Consider the following 16,725-nt stretch of genomic DNA (forward strand, 5'->3'; position numbering starts at 1 on the left):
TGTCAGTTGTATCTAGCAATAAATAGAAAATCCACTGTTCCTCAGCCCAAACGCAACAGTAAAATAGCTCTCTTACTAACTTCAGGCCAAACATTGTCCGTTGCATTAATCACCAGCAAGTAGTTGTTGAAAATTCGCATCCACATGTCAAAGGTGTCGGAGACTCTCCCTAGCAAGGCAAAAACATTGGGGCGGAGACTCATCCCCAGCCATGTTGAGTTCTTAAAAAGGAGGCAAAACCCGTAGGTTCACTTGTCTTGAAAATGTTTGGTGGGCTCATGAATAAGACAACATCAGAGTCTTTAACAAGCACTGTTTATTTCAACAGGCCAACATTTAAGCAAAACATAGTTCTCAGTAGCAGTATCATATTAGTAAGTCCTATTATTAACAGGAGTAAGTGCTACTTTGATCAACTTTAAGGCTTCCTCTTTTCCAGTTTGATCCAGATGCCATTCTCTGGTCGGAGGATGAGCTCTCCTACTGGACGCAGCTCTTCACGTTTCTGACAAGCTTGAACATTGAAGTTACGGAGGACGGAAGCCAAAATCACCTTTTCTTCCATTAGTGCAAACCGCTGACCTGAGTAACATTATAATGGAAAGAAAACAGCAGTGATGCTCAATGTGTGATACAATGATTAAGGAGCTTCACTCAGAAAACAAAGTATACATGGAGACAAATCCAGTAAACAAAGTCAAGTGTTGTGATCTTACCTATACAGTTGCGGAGTCCAGCAGAGAAGGGGATGTATGCATATGGAGGTCTTCCCACTGAATTCTCGGGCATAAAGCGTTCTGGTCGAAACTCATCAGGCTCAGGGAAGTATCGTGGGTCACGGTGGAGAGCGTAGGTGATGATGATAGCGCTTGCACCTTTGGGGACTTTGAAACCATCTACAGGGACAAAAGGAACTTAGTTAAGAAGGAAAATTGTCTGCATTAATGCCTTAAACTTATTTTCTAGATATGTCACCACTAATTTCAAAGCCAAAAGGGTGGTTCTCAATACACATAATGAAGTGCAAGACCCATTATTCATGTTGATTGCTTTTTTGACATATCATTAGGTCATGCAGTGGGACCATGCTGGGGTACTGTGTCTACTGAGCTAAAGTAAATAAATTACTCTAAATTACTCTTAAATAACACTTGTGTGTGAAACATCTGAAATTCCCTTTTGTACTTCAATTTTCTGAGTGCAGCTCATCAGAAACATTTTTTCAATCAATAGTAGTTTCGGGGAGTTGTTTTTCATCGAAACTTTTAATCACTGCCATCAATTGCTGCTAGCTGAATAGTCTTACAAAAGCATGGTAGCTATCATTACCATTACTACTGTAGAAAACATGCTAACTCAGTTGTTGCAGTTATTGAATTTTAATTATAATGATTGGTTATAATGAAGCCATATTTTAGGTGTATTCTCTTCACAGTTTATTGTCCTTGACACTTTTTAATGAATGAATGCCAACTTCAGTTGATTTTCCATTATCAGACTTAAAATTATCATCTAGCACCATTTACTCTTTCATCGAAAAGTGATATGTAACACATGTTCTGGTGCAGTTCAAATAATAATTTGATGAAACTCAAATGAAACATGTGGAAAAGAGCTGCATCAACATCATACAATAAACGTTAGGTGAAAACTATATTTTCAAATGAAGACCTCTCTTTGCTTGTAAAAAAAAAAAGATCAATTCCTTGGGGGATTTACACTCATTAAATGAATGCGTCATTTAAGTGTCATCACTCATCACTCATCTCTAACTCACTGATATGGCAGTCTTCACCGATGCTGCGGGCAAAGAAAGGCACAGAGGGAAACAGTCGCAGGGCCTCCTTGATCACACACTCCAAATATTTGAGTTTCTTCAGGTCCTCTGTGTTAACAGGCCGGTCAGATGTACCTTTGCACACAACACAGGAAACACTGTTTAACAAAAATGTAACACAGATAAACAGAACCTTATGTAACCTAGTCCTTGACATCTTCTCTATATTTTCTCACCTTCTACAGATGATAAGAGTTAAGTGATACTGTATTGTTTCAGTGACAGACCTTGTGTTTATATGATAAGACCCAGGTTTATGAGTTAAGAGCCTTAATCACTTTTACATATAAATAATAAATAATTTTAAATTGAAAAAGAAATGTTGAGAACATCAAAAAATGAATGTTTAAGGACCAGTTCAGATCCTTGTCCTAGTACAAACTTTGCATCTGTTATTGCTATGAAGCCATCAAGCTTACATCATGGAAAAAGCATGGAGGCCACAGAAAATCCACCAGCAGTGAAAATAATTCAATTATTCTTCATGCATTTTGGCAAGGATTTCCACAGCTATTATCCCTGTATGAGCCCCCCCCCTTGAATTGTAAAGAGCAATTAGTCTGAAGAAAATGTCAGCAAGAAAATAAATAATGTCATGAAAGTAAGAAGAAGTGCGGTGAGGGGAGGGCATGTTACTGTTACCGAACACATCTTGAAGCTCTTGTTGAACTTTGCTGTGCGCCTCAGGGTGGGAGCCCACCAGATGTAGAACCCAGTTCATAGAGGCTGCTGTGGTATCATGACCCTGCAAAAGGAAGGCAGTTAAATTGAGAACAACACATTATTTAAGATTATAAAGCGGCATGAATAGTTTTGGGTTGTTGTTTTTTTGGCCACAACAATATTCACTCTCCTCTTAATAGTTTAATTTAATTGTGTTATGGCTGTAATGTTGCATGTGTGTGTCTTTGTGTTTTCCAACCCCTCAAGGTCCATTGTTGTAGGTATATTGCCTTTTTTAAAGAAAAAACTCGCTTTCAGTTAATGTTACTTATTGGTCATTCCTGTAATCCTTTTGTTTTGTGAATAAATTATCTATTTATTTGCACATCCATCCCTTTTCTTCTTTTCCTACGGGCTGATTTATGTTGTTACTCTCCTCATCCCCTGGACATTTTTCAGGGGTATAACATATGGCCTGCTTCTGCTTGAATCAAGGCTGATGAGAACAGTGAGAATGAACCAGTTAAGTTGCTGGCCATAATAACAAAAGAAAGAGCTAAAAGATACTACTATGCTGTATAGAACTGAGGCAAACTGCAGAGTTGGGTGATTATTCTCTGTTGTTCCATCACTGTGAGCAACTGCTTTTTAAATTACACACAGTGAAGAGACACATTGTTGAAGTAAAAATAAAACAAAAACCAACCCTAAACATAAAGGTGTCCACTTCCTCCTGAATGTCCCGATGGTTCATCATGTTGCCATCCTCATCAGTAGTCTTCAAGAGCATGTCCAGAAATGCTCGTCTTTTCCTCGTGCCCTGGTCAGACTCGCTGTCTGATTCAATGTTAGAAATGTACTCTGCTCTTTCATGTATCACCTGAGAAGGAATGAAAATGAAGTTGTGCACCTTCTGCTTCTGCATCATAAACAACATTCAAGGATTTTTGGACCACTGGATCCGTCACTCACTTTGTTTGTGAAGGAATGGAGGATTTTGAGTGTCTTGTCATGCTCCTGGCCCTCACCAAAGCAGGTGTACACAAAGTCAGGCCAAAACCAAGGTTTCCTCTGTCTGCGGCTGATAATGTCAGTCATTCTGAGGATGAAAGGTGAGATAAAAGATAATAATCATTAGATAATTGATCAGATACTTTTCTCTTATTATTGCATGTATTAGGGAAAGAAAATGAAAAAAAAAAACTCACTTGTACACACTCTTGACATACTCTGAATCAGAATTACTCTGGGCGTAAATTTTCTTTCCCATTGCAGTTTCTGAAACAATATTGTTTGGGGTTATGTAAATGCCCAGTGTATACATTCAGCATTGTGTGTCTTTTTTATTGTGTAAGTTAACGTCTGGTATGTGAAAACACGGGTAAACAGCAGACATGCACATTTTAATATACAGCACATACTGTACACTCACCACAGATAATGTCCAGGGCACACAGGGTGATGTGACTGAAGCAGTTGAATTGACCCTTCCCTGCCTGCTTCTCCAGCTTCTCCACCAGGATATCTGCCTGTTCATTCATCACTTCCAAGAAGTCCGTCAGGATGGAGAAGTGGAAGGTGGGTGTCAACATCTTTCGCCGCTGACGCCACTTAGGGCCAGTGCTTATTAAAACATGAAGATGACAAAGAGGGTAATACTAATTGAGTGATTGCCTGAACTTACATCAAGCATCACCATCATGTCACGATTTATAATAATGACAATGGAAACAAGTCCTGAACTTTATTGTGTCATCCTTGACATTTTTGTGGGTCAGTGTCCTCCTTAATGTACTGTAAAAAAAACTTTGGCCAATAATAAGGTCTTCTAAAAACACAATGGCATGAAACTTGCTGAGTGGACATACACAGTCTGAATGTTTTTGTTAACCCCCTGACCTCTCCAAGACTGTAGCTCCATCAACTTGCACAAAACAATTAAAAATATTTAATGAGCAGATTGCAACATAACACATTGACTAAATTAATGAAGCCCAGATGATTACTATCTCTTGTTTCTGTTTTCATTTATTTTAAATTGCTTTATTTTACACTGTAGTTGGTTTTATATTTTATATCTTGTTGATTTTACAATTAATTTTAGTTTGCCACTCTATGAAAAGCACTTTGTAAAATGGGTTTTGACAAGTGTGCTTTAAATAAAGAATATGATGAATCATCTCTTTCAGACACTAAGTAGTGATTTCCTAAGGTGCTACCTTAAAGTACACACCTACATTTGACTTGGTGATAAACCTTTCTGTGTGCATTGGTCCCTCAACTTTTCCCACACTCAGAGCAAAATTCCTTCTTATAAATAACATATCTCAAAATCAAACTAAAGATTGAATAGAATTTACTTTTTACATTTTCATACTGTAAAATATCTGTCCATATTAGACATTACATGACCTTTCTTCTAGTACCACACGCTGCACGCTATTTTTACATGTATACATACAGTTTTTCCAGCGTGAATCCACTATACACTCAAACCATGATCAGACTTAGTCTACAAAAAGCGTAAGGGACACATGCCTTGGTCTTGCTATTTTTCTTGTATTAAGTAAGTATAAATATTTCTTAAATGTGTCAATATTATATAGAAATATATTCCAAGTAATCATAAAATGGCCCTAATATGTCACCAGACATTAAGGATTCATGTCAATTTCAAACACTGATATCACTGACAGTAGTAGTCCACTCAGAATATTCACATTTGAAAAGCTAAGTGGCAGCCCACAAGTAATGTTTATGTAATTTTTATAACTCTGTGTTGACGCTGATTAGACCGATCGCACCCCCCCCCTGCCCCCGCACCCGGACAGACTAGTGTAACCCCCCCTGCAGGTTGAGATGTCTGACTGTGGGTCGCGTCCTCACTCCGCATTATGCATGTTGCTCTCGTCTCGCGCGCGTGCAGGATCACGTCCAACAACTGGCAACCCGCGTGAACGTCAACTCTGGCAGGAGGGGGCGAGGAGTGACAGCTCTCTCCAGTGTTTTGAACGTGGGCAGCAGTACCATTTCTAAACGCTTGGTGTCAGAGTTACATACTTCAACTTTAATGCAAGCATCACACTATTTTATCAAACTGTACAGAGGCTACATACCTAGTGAGCAGACCAGTTCCAAGCCAAGGATGCAGGAAGTTGTATAAATAGGCTTTTTCCATATGAACAGGATTGGTCAGAATTGCCTACAAAAGACAGTTTGCAGAAAAAGACATAAGATATTAAAAATATGTTATACTTCAGCCTTAATATTAATTAATCCCATGATGAGAGTTATTTAGCATAACACTGTAATCATTTAAGCACTGACAATATACAGATGCTGTAACTGCCCTCTGCACATACAGGTGGAGGTGCCTTAAACGCTGATTCATGTATGGTGAGCAGTAGTACTTAAAGTGGCTGCAGTCTGAGCAGTAGTAGTAGCATTATGAAAACGTCTAATGACATTCCTTCATAGAACATCTTGTTGGGCAGTTAGTAATAAGGATAACTGAATTTTGCATAAATTAAATTCAACCTACACTTCATTAACCCTTGTGTGGCGTTTGTGTTTTTGTTACTCATCTAGTGTTAGCAGATCTGGTACTAAGGGCCATGAACTCAGTAGGCCTGTTCTGTGTAGTCAACAACTGAGGTGTGAGCTCTGACTTATCTTTTTTTTTGTATTCCTACAATTGTTAGTTTCCTCTTTAGGTGCTCTTGTCCCAGCTTGTGTGAAGTAAAAAAAGTTAGGGTGTAAGATGTTGTGGCCACAGAGTCTCTGTGTAATGTCCAGGACAACTTGCATCCCTTGGCTCTACTCAGGGGCTTCATCTGGTTTCCCTGTATACACATGCAAGTTCCACGCCTATGATGACACATCATCACAGGTAGCCCAGATCTTAAGTCCATTATTTTGTGGGTTTAGGTGGTTTGTACTGTTGGAACAGGCAGTGGCCCCTAAATGGCATTACCTGCTCATCAACAGTAACCAGGACCCAAAGCTGTAAAACAGGGGAATGTGGTCCACCCACTTGTCCCACACTGATGTGATGGCAGCAGGCATGATACTGTGCAGCTGAGCTGGTCAGGTGGCCTGGTTATTGAACCAGATAATCCTGGAAATAATGTGAAAGTTTTCCAGAGATGTTGTTGCTCTGAAAAGTTGCTCTGAAAAGCTGTTTTTTGCATCCCACAGGGATTCTGTGGACTCACATCAGCAAGGATAAGAACCCTTTTCAATGTAACCCCTTTCCTTAAGTATGCATGTAAATGGTTTGGTCCATCTTCTTCCACCTCTCTCCAAAAATATGCCTTCCCTCCAAATAAATCCAGTCCAGAATGAGTTTTTTGGATGGTGTGTGGAATGAAAAGCACAAAGAATAATTTATGTCCTGCACGAATAACCACCATTCGCTTCGGCCCTGGTTGCATCCTTATCACATTGGCAGCTATGTGGGGCTCATTCCTTGGGCAAGAAGAGCATTCAATTTCACAATTTCTTGGCATCCATATTTCATATTGCTGACGGGCTAGTCCTGAGGCTGGCTAAGGGTCAATCTCATCCTCTTATCAAACTCACTGTCAGACTCTGAATTGACAGAAATGTGATCCTAATATTCTGAAAACTCTTCAATGTCATCTCCCAAAGCTTCTGACTCTTCTAAAATAATGTCTAAGACCCTCTCAACACGGAATCTTTTTGCATATGCAATTTAAATGTGGGGTGGACTCAATGTGAAAATCTGTTCTTTAACATGTTTTTCACAGAAAAAAAGCCAAGGCCAATGAGTGTCAGGTTGGAAAATAGTTCACTGCATCATTGAAAACGGGTCTCACAAACCCAAACACACCACACAAGGGTTACATTTTGAATGTGTGAGCTGTGTTTATTGCATGAAAATATGATATTTGAGTGTTTTAGTTACATCTGTTCAAACTTTGACTGTTATTGCTAGACATATCACGAAACAGTTGCAGGATGTATGAAAAACAAAATTAATGAAAATAAAACATGAACTTTTGATGTATTACTTTAACTTTTTGGATAAAAACATATTTACCAGATAAGGCACATGGACTTTTAAATGTTACGCCCACTGTTTTAGGTGGGATGGTGTGAATGTGAAGTTACTTTACCTCAACAGTCTCAGCATGATATAAAACCACAAATGGCACTGGTCCAACCCAAAGTTTAAGCAGTGGTGCATTCCTGAACTCACAGGTATAATCCACTATTTGACGAAAGAAATCTGAAACGAGAAAATTATTCTACAGTAACATAGTATTGTCTCATTTTACAGGATTTACAAAGCCAATTACTTCCACAGTGGTCCCCGTCAACTGTCAGTGCCTTTGAAATCTACACATAAGCAGCAGTCTATACAGCCTCCTGTAGCAGCATGTGGATTGCTTTCTTACCTCCTGCATTGGGTTTGAACTGCAGTGCATTCCCAATAAAAAGGTATGTTCCTTCCACCTCTGGAATAGGCTTCATTTCAAACCATTTGTGCAAGTAACTGCTGAGCAGCTTGTAGGTGATGTAGGTCAGAGTAGCAATGAAAATGCTGACTCCAAGTAAAGGTACTGTGAAACCACCAAGTAAACCTGTCATCTTTTTAGCTGTGTGTAAGTAGAGTTTATGTGTGTGTTTAAAAAGCAGCACCAGGCTGTCTTCGTGTCTGTGTGCCTCCAATGTTAAGAGGCTGTGTGTCTTCTTTGCTGGGGCCCCTCCCCCTCTGTGCTGTCAACTTACTAGGTTTACTTACGCCACTCCTATTACTACTCCATTCAGAAATTCAATGTTCTTGGAAATAATTATTCTATAACTTTTTATAACACTGTAATAGAATAATGATGGGGGAGAAAATACATAAAACTAAAATGTGCAAATTCAGAGTAAGAAGTAAATAATGGCATAAATAGTAGAATGAAGATGTTAATTATTTACCATATGATAACTGACTGTCTTTCACCATGACCTTTCTCCTACTTACTAGTTGTTGTCTGGCATTTGTCACCATCATTTTATGTCAAGTCAGACCTGATTGGTTAATAAATAATAGCCTTTTATTGTTTTACTGGCATGGCTGTCCACAATAAGTTTCACTGCTGATATATATGAAATGAATATATATTGTATATATAACCTTTATTTAATCAAGCAATCTTATTCACATCAAGATTTATTTTGAAGAAGTAACCAGGCAAACATAGCCAGACAAGCAAAATCATATACAGCATCAGAAACAATCACAGACATCACCAGATACATTCAAAGTTAAAAGTTTGAAATTAGATGAGACATTCAAGTTTTGAAATAATGTAATTAATTGCATTGATTAAAGTGCTAAGGCATGGAAAGTTGACTCCCCATGCAGGTTCAGTATTTACACATGGGGTAACTAGAATTAAACAGTCCGTTTAAGACAGACAGTTTTTTACAAAAAACTTCTTACCCCATTTTTGTGTGCAAGTCTGAAAATAATATACCCAAAAATAAGAAGATTACTGTTTTTCAACACTTTTGATTAAATTTATAAACCTGGTCTAATCTGAAAGGTAATTTTTTATATTTTACATGCATTTTTGTATATTTCAGTATTAGTAGTTTGTATTGATTACCTATACATATGCAATATTTCTATAGGACTCTTTATGACATAGAGAAGTACTCTAAGTCATTAACTTTGAGTTAAGGTTAAGTTTGAGTTAATGACATACAATATTAATAGATTATTCATGCAATAAGTTGTATTTAGAATATATTAAAGTAAACATTCATACTTCTCAAAGACTTCCACAAACACTAATCATCATACCTTCGCCCTTCAAGAGTATGAAATCTTTACAAACATACTTGTGTGAACACTTTTGTTCACAAATTGAACCAGGTTTTAGCCTTGTGGAAGCGAGCAAAAGTACATACAGATGCCTCATACTTAACTTTTAACATTATGAGGTCCTCACTATAAGAAAGAAATCACTACTGTAGGCTAAGCAACTGCACATACAGTACAGCTGTACACACTGAAAATATACCGTAAATGGAAATAGACTGTTATGATTCCTTGAATCTGGCCTCATTCCAAATTTCTATATAATTCTAATTTCCATAAGCTCACCATTTCTATACCAAGAATGTATCTGACAGCTATTAGCAAATTAAATAGTAACAGTGTCCTACTTGTGGATATGGTGTCACTAAGACTAATGGGACATCTAATTTGCATTTGAAGCATAGAAAATACCGTAGTTGCTTAATATAACCACTAGATGTCAGTATGACATAACATTAAATAGGACTTTGGGGAGTAGTAGAATTACTCTTTCCACATAAAAACAAATTAAGCTTTATTTCCCCACACTGATCACTGTTATATTAAGCTTACCAATTAAAATGGAATTATAAATATAACAAGACTTTTTCAACTTAAATATACATAAAACAGTTAATGTTCCGCCTTCACATAACAAGTCTGTGTTAAGGGTTTATTCACTTATTATTCTTTTCATTGCAGAGAACAACCTTTTAAAAACCCTTTATTAAGAGACTGCATCATTAAACTGCACTTGCAATGAATTTCCATTCTACAGTAGAATTTTTATATGGTACATTATACTATGCAGTAAATTACAAAGTAAGGATTATCAGAATGTTACGACAATACAAGAGAACATTATGTTTTTGTACCTCCACCTGTATGTTACTTAAACAGGCAAATAACAGCAATAAAAACACATACAATGCCATAGTTATTGTTGCATGAGCACACACACACACACACACACACACACACACACACACACACACACGCACACACACGCACACACACACACACACACACACACACACACACACACACACACACACACACACACACACACACACACACACACACACACAAGCTTGCCTGCGTTTCTCATTTGCTGAGTTGTAACTGCAATGCAATATGACTTTTACAGTAAAAAGCAAAGCCAAATTGATCTACCCAAAAGGTATAACAATTGGTAACCGGTAGCAATTACTTAAAATGTTTAACATTGGTAATTTTTTTATTACAAATGGTGTTTTGCATTATTACTTAGGAAAAACAGTCACTGCTGCAATCGATTAGTCATGCTGAGTGCTATGAGGAGCTTCTGGTGAAAGGCTGGCACTCTCTCCTTATGGACAGGCCAGTTGAGGATGCAGCATGGGCGCAACATGCCCCTGCGGAGGAAGAGAGATTGAGATAACTTGTAGTCGTGCACATCCTGCAGGAAGACCAGAATCACAGAGTCCCTGCTGTCTTCAATGACCTGGTGAAGTGCATGATGGGCTGTAAAGCTGAATGAGAAAAGACCAAAGGGGGGGGTTCAGAAAACTCACTCTTCCACAAATGTACACCACTAATACTTATATAACCCACACAACTAAATATAAACTGATAAATAAGTGTAATTCAGCAGTGTGTGAGTAATTTACCGTGTACACCAGGGATCTCTGAGAAGCCTTTCAGTGATGACAAACAGGATTTTTCTGGACTTTCTAATATTTTCCAGAATTGATTCAAGCTGTGACATGCCAGGGACTGAATCCTGATCCTCCAAACAAAACTTGCAGTTTTCATTCCCTAAAGAGGCTATTCTTTTCCCAACCCAGCTGGCGTCTTCTGCTGCATGTATGACATAGGCGTCATACTCAAACTCCCTGCCCTCTTCAACTGTGGCGTCACTAAATCCTAATGTGCGATTGATTACAATGTTCCAATAGAACTGAATCCTCCAGCCATGGAACCGCACCAGGAGTGCACTTACAATCAGCATGATAACGACTGTGCTGCTCAGTATGTAAAGGGCCTGGAATGGGGCCATATCTTTGCAAGAAAGTGTGTCAAAATCCATGATGGAGCGGTTAAAGTAAGCCAGAGGAGTGTTGCACTTATACTGGTCACTGAGACCTGGCACACTGGTTGTATTTGTGTTATTCAACCATGTCACAAACCACAGGATGCTCTCACAGGTACAGTCAAATGGATTTTTGTCCATGACGAGCACGCTGAGGTTGCTCATAGGGGTTTTGAACACTTCAGGCCTCACAGTTGTGATAAAGTTCTTCTGTAAACGTAAAACCTTCAGTGAGTTCAGATCATCAAAAATTGAGTCCTTAAGACTATTAAGGAGATTGTTGGCCACACTTAGGTCATGGAGGTTACTCAAACCTTTCAGACCCTCCACTGGGATCTCATCCAGCCCATTACTATCCAGCTGTAAGGATAACAAGCTCTGTGTCCCTTTGAGAAACAACACTGGCCCACCTGGGTTGGCACTCTTCCACAACCGAGCTAAGTTATTGTGCTGGAGCTTCAGGACCTTCAGGTTAACAAGCCCATCCAACAGATTCTCTCTCATGTTAGCAATGTTGTTGTTGCTGAGATCCAGGAAAGTGAGGTTGGATAGGGATCTGAATGGAGAGAGATCCTTGTCCAAGGCTGAAACTGTAAGGCTTTTCCCCAAAGTCAGAACCCTAAGACTGGGTACATTCACAAACGATGTGGAGTTTAGGTTGACACTCTGGCGATTATTGGAAATGTGGATCTCTTGAATTTGACCCAGGCCTTCAAACTCTTTCCCAGTGAGAGTTTGCTTGATAAAATTGAAATCCAGAAGAAGAGTGGTGAGGTTTCCCAAATTGCAGAAGGCTCCAGGATTAATCTGTACTATAGCTGTTGCTGTCAGATTTAGCACTCTGAGAGGTGATCCTGCAAGAGAGGCTAGGGTCTTTTTGGTGAGGTTTTTGAGTGATGAATAACTGCTCCAGCTCATGTCAAGTTCTTTAAGACTTGTCAAGCCTGTGAAGGTGTTTTCTGTGAGGTCCCGAACTGAAGTTCTCTGTAAAATTAAACTCTCCAAGGCACTTAATGGTTGGAAGGAGAAATCATCAATAATTGGGGTGGAGGAGGTATGACTTTTCACCAGAGCTTTGCTCAAGCTGAGTTTTTTCAAACTTTTAAGCCCCTCAAATGTGCCCTTTGTTAGGTGCTTGATGTTATTGTCTGCCAGAATTAGAGTCAGAAGTCTGGACAGCCACTGAAATGAGCCATTTTCAATTTTACCCATGCCATTACTGGACAGATCCAGAGAGGTTAGATTTGTTTTCTCTAGCCCTGTAAATGTTGTTTTTGTGAGTGTGACCAGCTTCATCTTCTGCAGAGACAGGGCATTAATGGCTGTTCCTGACAGCTGGGAGCACAGTTTAGAAATAACCAGAGTGCCCATATTGCTTTTATCCATGATTAAAGTATGTAGACCTGAAATGGGCTCAAAGCAACCAGGCTCCAACTGAAACAAAACAAAACAAACACATCTTGCAGTGAGACAAAAAGGGAAGCAACACAGACAACTGAAAGCAAGGTGCTGCTATAACTATTACATTTAGATAACACCATTTCATTTCCTGTTTCTTAGTTAGTTTCTTACTGTTTTTAGAGATACAGATGACAGGTTGAGGAATTGCAGAGATGAATCGTTGAGGAAGAAAAAGTCGTCTTTCTTCAAAGTGGTGAAGATATTCGAGGCCAAATTGAGATTTTCCAGCCTGGGTAGCTGAGGCTGAGAGCCAAGCTTGGCAGCCAACAGTTTGTTTTGTGAAACATCAAGAAATTTCAGGCTCTGTGAATTATGAAAGGAGAATAAAAATGCAACAGTTATTTTAATGCAATGTGTGATCAAGTGTGGTTTCTTGCTTTCAATGTCTAGTTCCACAATATATTTCAGACATCTTCTCCATCTAAAAATCCAGCTATCTACCCAACTACCTAAAGTATGGGCAGCCTACATATTGAACTGAGTCTTGTACCTACAATATATTCATTTAAAAGCAAACCTGAGGTATTTTAATTCAGTTTAGCATTTTCAGAAATTAATTAATCTGCATCACAATCAATACTTTTTCTTCTTTTCTTCCTTACTGTTGCTAAGTATTTTTTTCATGTTATATTAACCTGTGAAGCACTTGGATTGTGATATGCTAATATGCTAATAATATTAATCTTCTCTTCATTACCCATCATTTTTTTCATTGTCACCATCATTGCAGCCTAGCTCAGGACACTTTCGATCAATTTCTCTCTCCAGCTTTTAGTGACATAACATAAACATCTTATGGAGACATGTACCTGTAGTACAAGGAAGGGTTCTCCTTTTAGCTTCAGCCTATTGCTACCCAGATTCAACCCCGTTAGATTGGTACAGTGGATGATATCCCCAGTCTCCAGCACATGTACTTCGTTGTGTTCCACGTTCAGTGTCTGCAGCAGAGACAGTGTCTGGCACAAACCCTGGTCCAGCCTGGTGATACTGTTGAAACCAACATTGAGGTGGAGGAGGCCTTGATATGGGGTTAGTGACGGTGTGGGAATCCCCACCAATCTGTTGTGAGACATATCGAGGCTGGTGATGTTCCTTGGGAGATCTGGAGGGACCGCCTGGAGGCTGAGGCGGCTGCAGTCAGCTCTGCCGTCTTGGACAGTGCAAGAGGTCTTTTTTGGGGATGCCACACAATGGCCTAACATAAAATAACATAATATGATCACCGCAGGGAGGAAAGGGAAATGAGGGATGCCCATTGCTTCAAAAACCTTTAAAAAAAGAAAGAGACAGAACAAAATCTGTGTAAGTCATAAACCTGCATTAACTCACATTTTCTGGCCACTTGTGGGTAGCAAAACAAGCTGGAAAAATAACATACCTTAAAAGTCGATAAGGCAAACTTGTTAGCAAACGGGCGCCCATTTACACATTGAACAGACACAGGTTTCTGGCTAAATGTAAGCTTTGTCTGTCTGTTATTTGGAGTTGGCCAGATAGTGTGCAGTGTTTTTATCAGACCTTCTTCTTCTTCTTTACGGAATCAAAACAATAAAGTTGCGGGAGTATGACCCAAACAACGAGCTGAAAGATGGCACTATTTCAAGAGTCCCTCAAAGTCTGCTCTACTAGTCAGTGGTTGCCAGAGTTATCCTCTAAGCTGTGGTGTGCTGGGGAGGCAGTGTGTGTAAACAGCTTGACAGGCTCCATAGTTGGCTTGAAGCTGGACTCTCTGGTGATGGTTTGCAGAGAGAAGGACTCTGAACAAATTACCATCATGGACAATGCCAACCATCTCCACTGTCTTTCATCCCCAGTGCCATTGGGCTCTTTGACACCTCCAAACGGACGCAGAGGAGGTGAGCCCTGATGTCCTGTGCTGGACTTTGTTCTGTTTAAACTGAACTCATTTAATGGCACCATTTCTTACCATCTACTTAAAAGGCAATTATCATGCACATTTCTAGGTCTACATTTAAATCCTGGAGTTCTACTGGAATCTTTGTGTAATTTAGTTTTAATAACTCTGTCTGTTGTACACTGGTCTTTTATCTCACCCCCTCATTTCAGCCTCTGCCTGAAACAGGCCATTTGAGCCCTCTCTGTTCTGAATGGTTATCTCACAGGAACTCTGCCTCAAGAGGCTTCCGGCAGATCTGGGGGCTTAGTAAACAGTGGTCGTAGGATTTCACTTCTTTTTCTCTTTACTCAAAATCTAAACTTTTCAAATACATCTGTACATGCTGGAGCCTGAATCAGATCTGAAATATGCGAGTGGACAATGTGAACAACCCATGCAACAAAGGCTACAGAACAGATGACCATTAGTGGGTATGAATATTCTACATTTTACACAGTTTCACCTCAAGTTTTGGAACAGAAAATTAAAGAAAAACACATTATGTCCCTTTTAACTTCTATTTGCACAACCTCCGATTACACATTGTCCTCATTTAGCTGCTTGCAGTGTTGGGGAGACTTAAATTACATGTAGTTGAACGACATAGCTTAACTACAATATGCTGTAACTTGCTGGTAGTTAAACTACATTCATATTTTGTGCTGTGTCAAATATTTCAACTACTTTTTGGGTCATTTTTGTAGTTTAACTACTCAATTTACAAACTACAATTTTGGTTGTAGTTTTACAAACTACAGGGGTAGAAATGTAGTTTGTTCAAACTACTGCCAGGCTGAACTACATGTAGTTTTACAAGCTATGCTTGCAAAGTAGCTTCCCCAACACTGCTTGTCATTAGTGTATCATGTTAATTGTGTTCGTTATAACTCGTTTTTTAAAAGTATCTATCTATATGCTTCATAGAGTTGGGGAGAAGTGATTCCAGTGATGATGCCCTGTGGGTTTGCCACTATGAGTCACAACTCTTCCATTACAGAGTCAATTGATATAATAGTCGTAACACTATTGATTAATGCAGCTTTACTGTACATCAATGTGTTATTCAAGTGAGGAAAAAAAGTAATCATCCTGTTCCATTTCTGACTTAACATTCCCAATATGATTTAAAGTCATATAGCCTGGTACTATCCAAGTACAGTATATAATTATTAATTACAGGCAGCACGTTAGCATTCCACACGTTCAAAGATTTTGGATAATAGCTGCAGGGATCTTACCAGATTTTGTCTTCTTCGTATAGCCTTTTGCATCTAGACTTCATTCAGAGCAGAGGGCATCCACTTCCACCACCACAGTCTAAATATTTCCCCAATAGTCCCTGGAGGACCTTACGAGTCAGGCATTTGTGGCGACAAAGCTAGCAAATAAGGAAATGAGAATTTGGTAACTCCGGTTTCACTTCCACAGTGCCTGACAACTGGAGAATTAACTGTTTCATGCAGAATGTCCACAGAGTTAGGGAAATCAACTTTAAATGAATGCTCACACCCTACAAACCAAACTGGTGAATTTGCGATACATCAGTGATCAGTGATCACATCGGCATCGGTAATGGTTTCAATGTGGTGTAAACAGGCAATGTTTTTACACTGACGCACAGCGAGGGACGAACCTGAACTTTAAGGAAATGCAGGATCTATGCTGTAATGTGTGTGTGTGTGTGTGTGTGTGTGTGTGTGTGTGTGTGTGTGTGTGTGTGTGTGTGTGTGTGTGTGTGTGTGTGTGTGTGTGTGTTTTAAATAGGGACTGGGTCTTTCCAATCGCCAATTATATCCAAACTCTGGTAAATATGTTTTAATAATATGACAGATGGCAGAGATCCTTTAGTAAGAGTTCACACGAATGCGTGTTGACACAAAACAACACTGTGAAGAACAACCAGTGGCAGGGTATACGCGGGTATACGGCGTATACCCACTTATTTTTCAGTCAGCATTGCGTATACCCACTTCTTA

General features: G+C 39.2%; 2 protein-coding genes across 2 annotated transcripts; both read right to left on the bottom strand.

Moving 5' to 3' along the window:
* Positions 1 to 297: 297 nt before the first annotated feature.
* LOC133994408 (cytochrome P450 4V2) lies at positions 298 to 8,193 on the bottom strand. Its single transcript, XM_062433663.1, has 11 exons — positions 7,921 to 8,193; positions 7,639 to 7,751; positions 5,617 to 5,702; positions 3,933 to 4,123; positions 3,709 to 3,778; positions 3,473 to 3,599; positions 3,207 to 3,380; positions 2,480 to 2,582; positions 1,778 to 1,912; positions 717 to 896; positions 298 to 582 (listed from the first exon to the last, which is right to left on the bottom strand). Exons 1-11 carry the CDS (start codon positions 8,111 to 8,113, stop codon positions 419 to 421), a joined length of 1,536 nt encoding a protein of 511 aa, XP_062289647.1. The 5' UTR covers positions 8,114 to 8,193; the 3' UTR covers positions 298 to 418.
* Positions 8,194 to 9,665: 1,472 nt separating this feature from the next.
* tlr3 (toll-like receptor 3) lies at positions 9,666 to 16,313 on the bottom strand. Its single transcript, XM_062433674.1, has 5 exons — positions 15,988 to 16,313; positions 13,659 to 14,120; positions 12,961 to 13,152; positions 10,967 to 12,822; positions 9,666 to 10,828 (listed from the first exon to the last, which is right to left on the bottom strand). Exons 1-5 carry the CDS (start codon positions 16,018 to 16,020, stop codon positions 10,597 to 10,599), a joined length of 2,775 nt encoding a protein of 924 aa, XP_062289658.1. The 5' UTR covers positions 16,021 to 16,313; the 3' UTR covers positions 9,666 to 10,596.
* Positions 16,314 to 16,725: the final 412 nt, after the last annotated feature.

The sequence above is a fragment of the Scomber scombrus genome, chromosome 2 (genome assembly GCF_963691925.1).
Source record: "Scomber scombrus chromosome 2, fScoSco1.1, whole genome shotgun sequence".
Classification (NCBI taxonomy): Eukaryota; Metazoa; Chordata; class Actinopteri; order Scombriformes; family Scombridae; genus Scomber; species Scomber scombrus.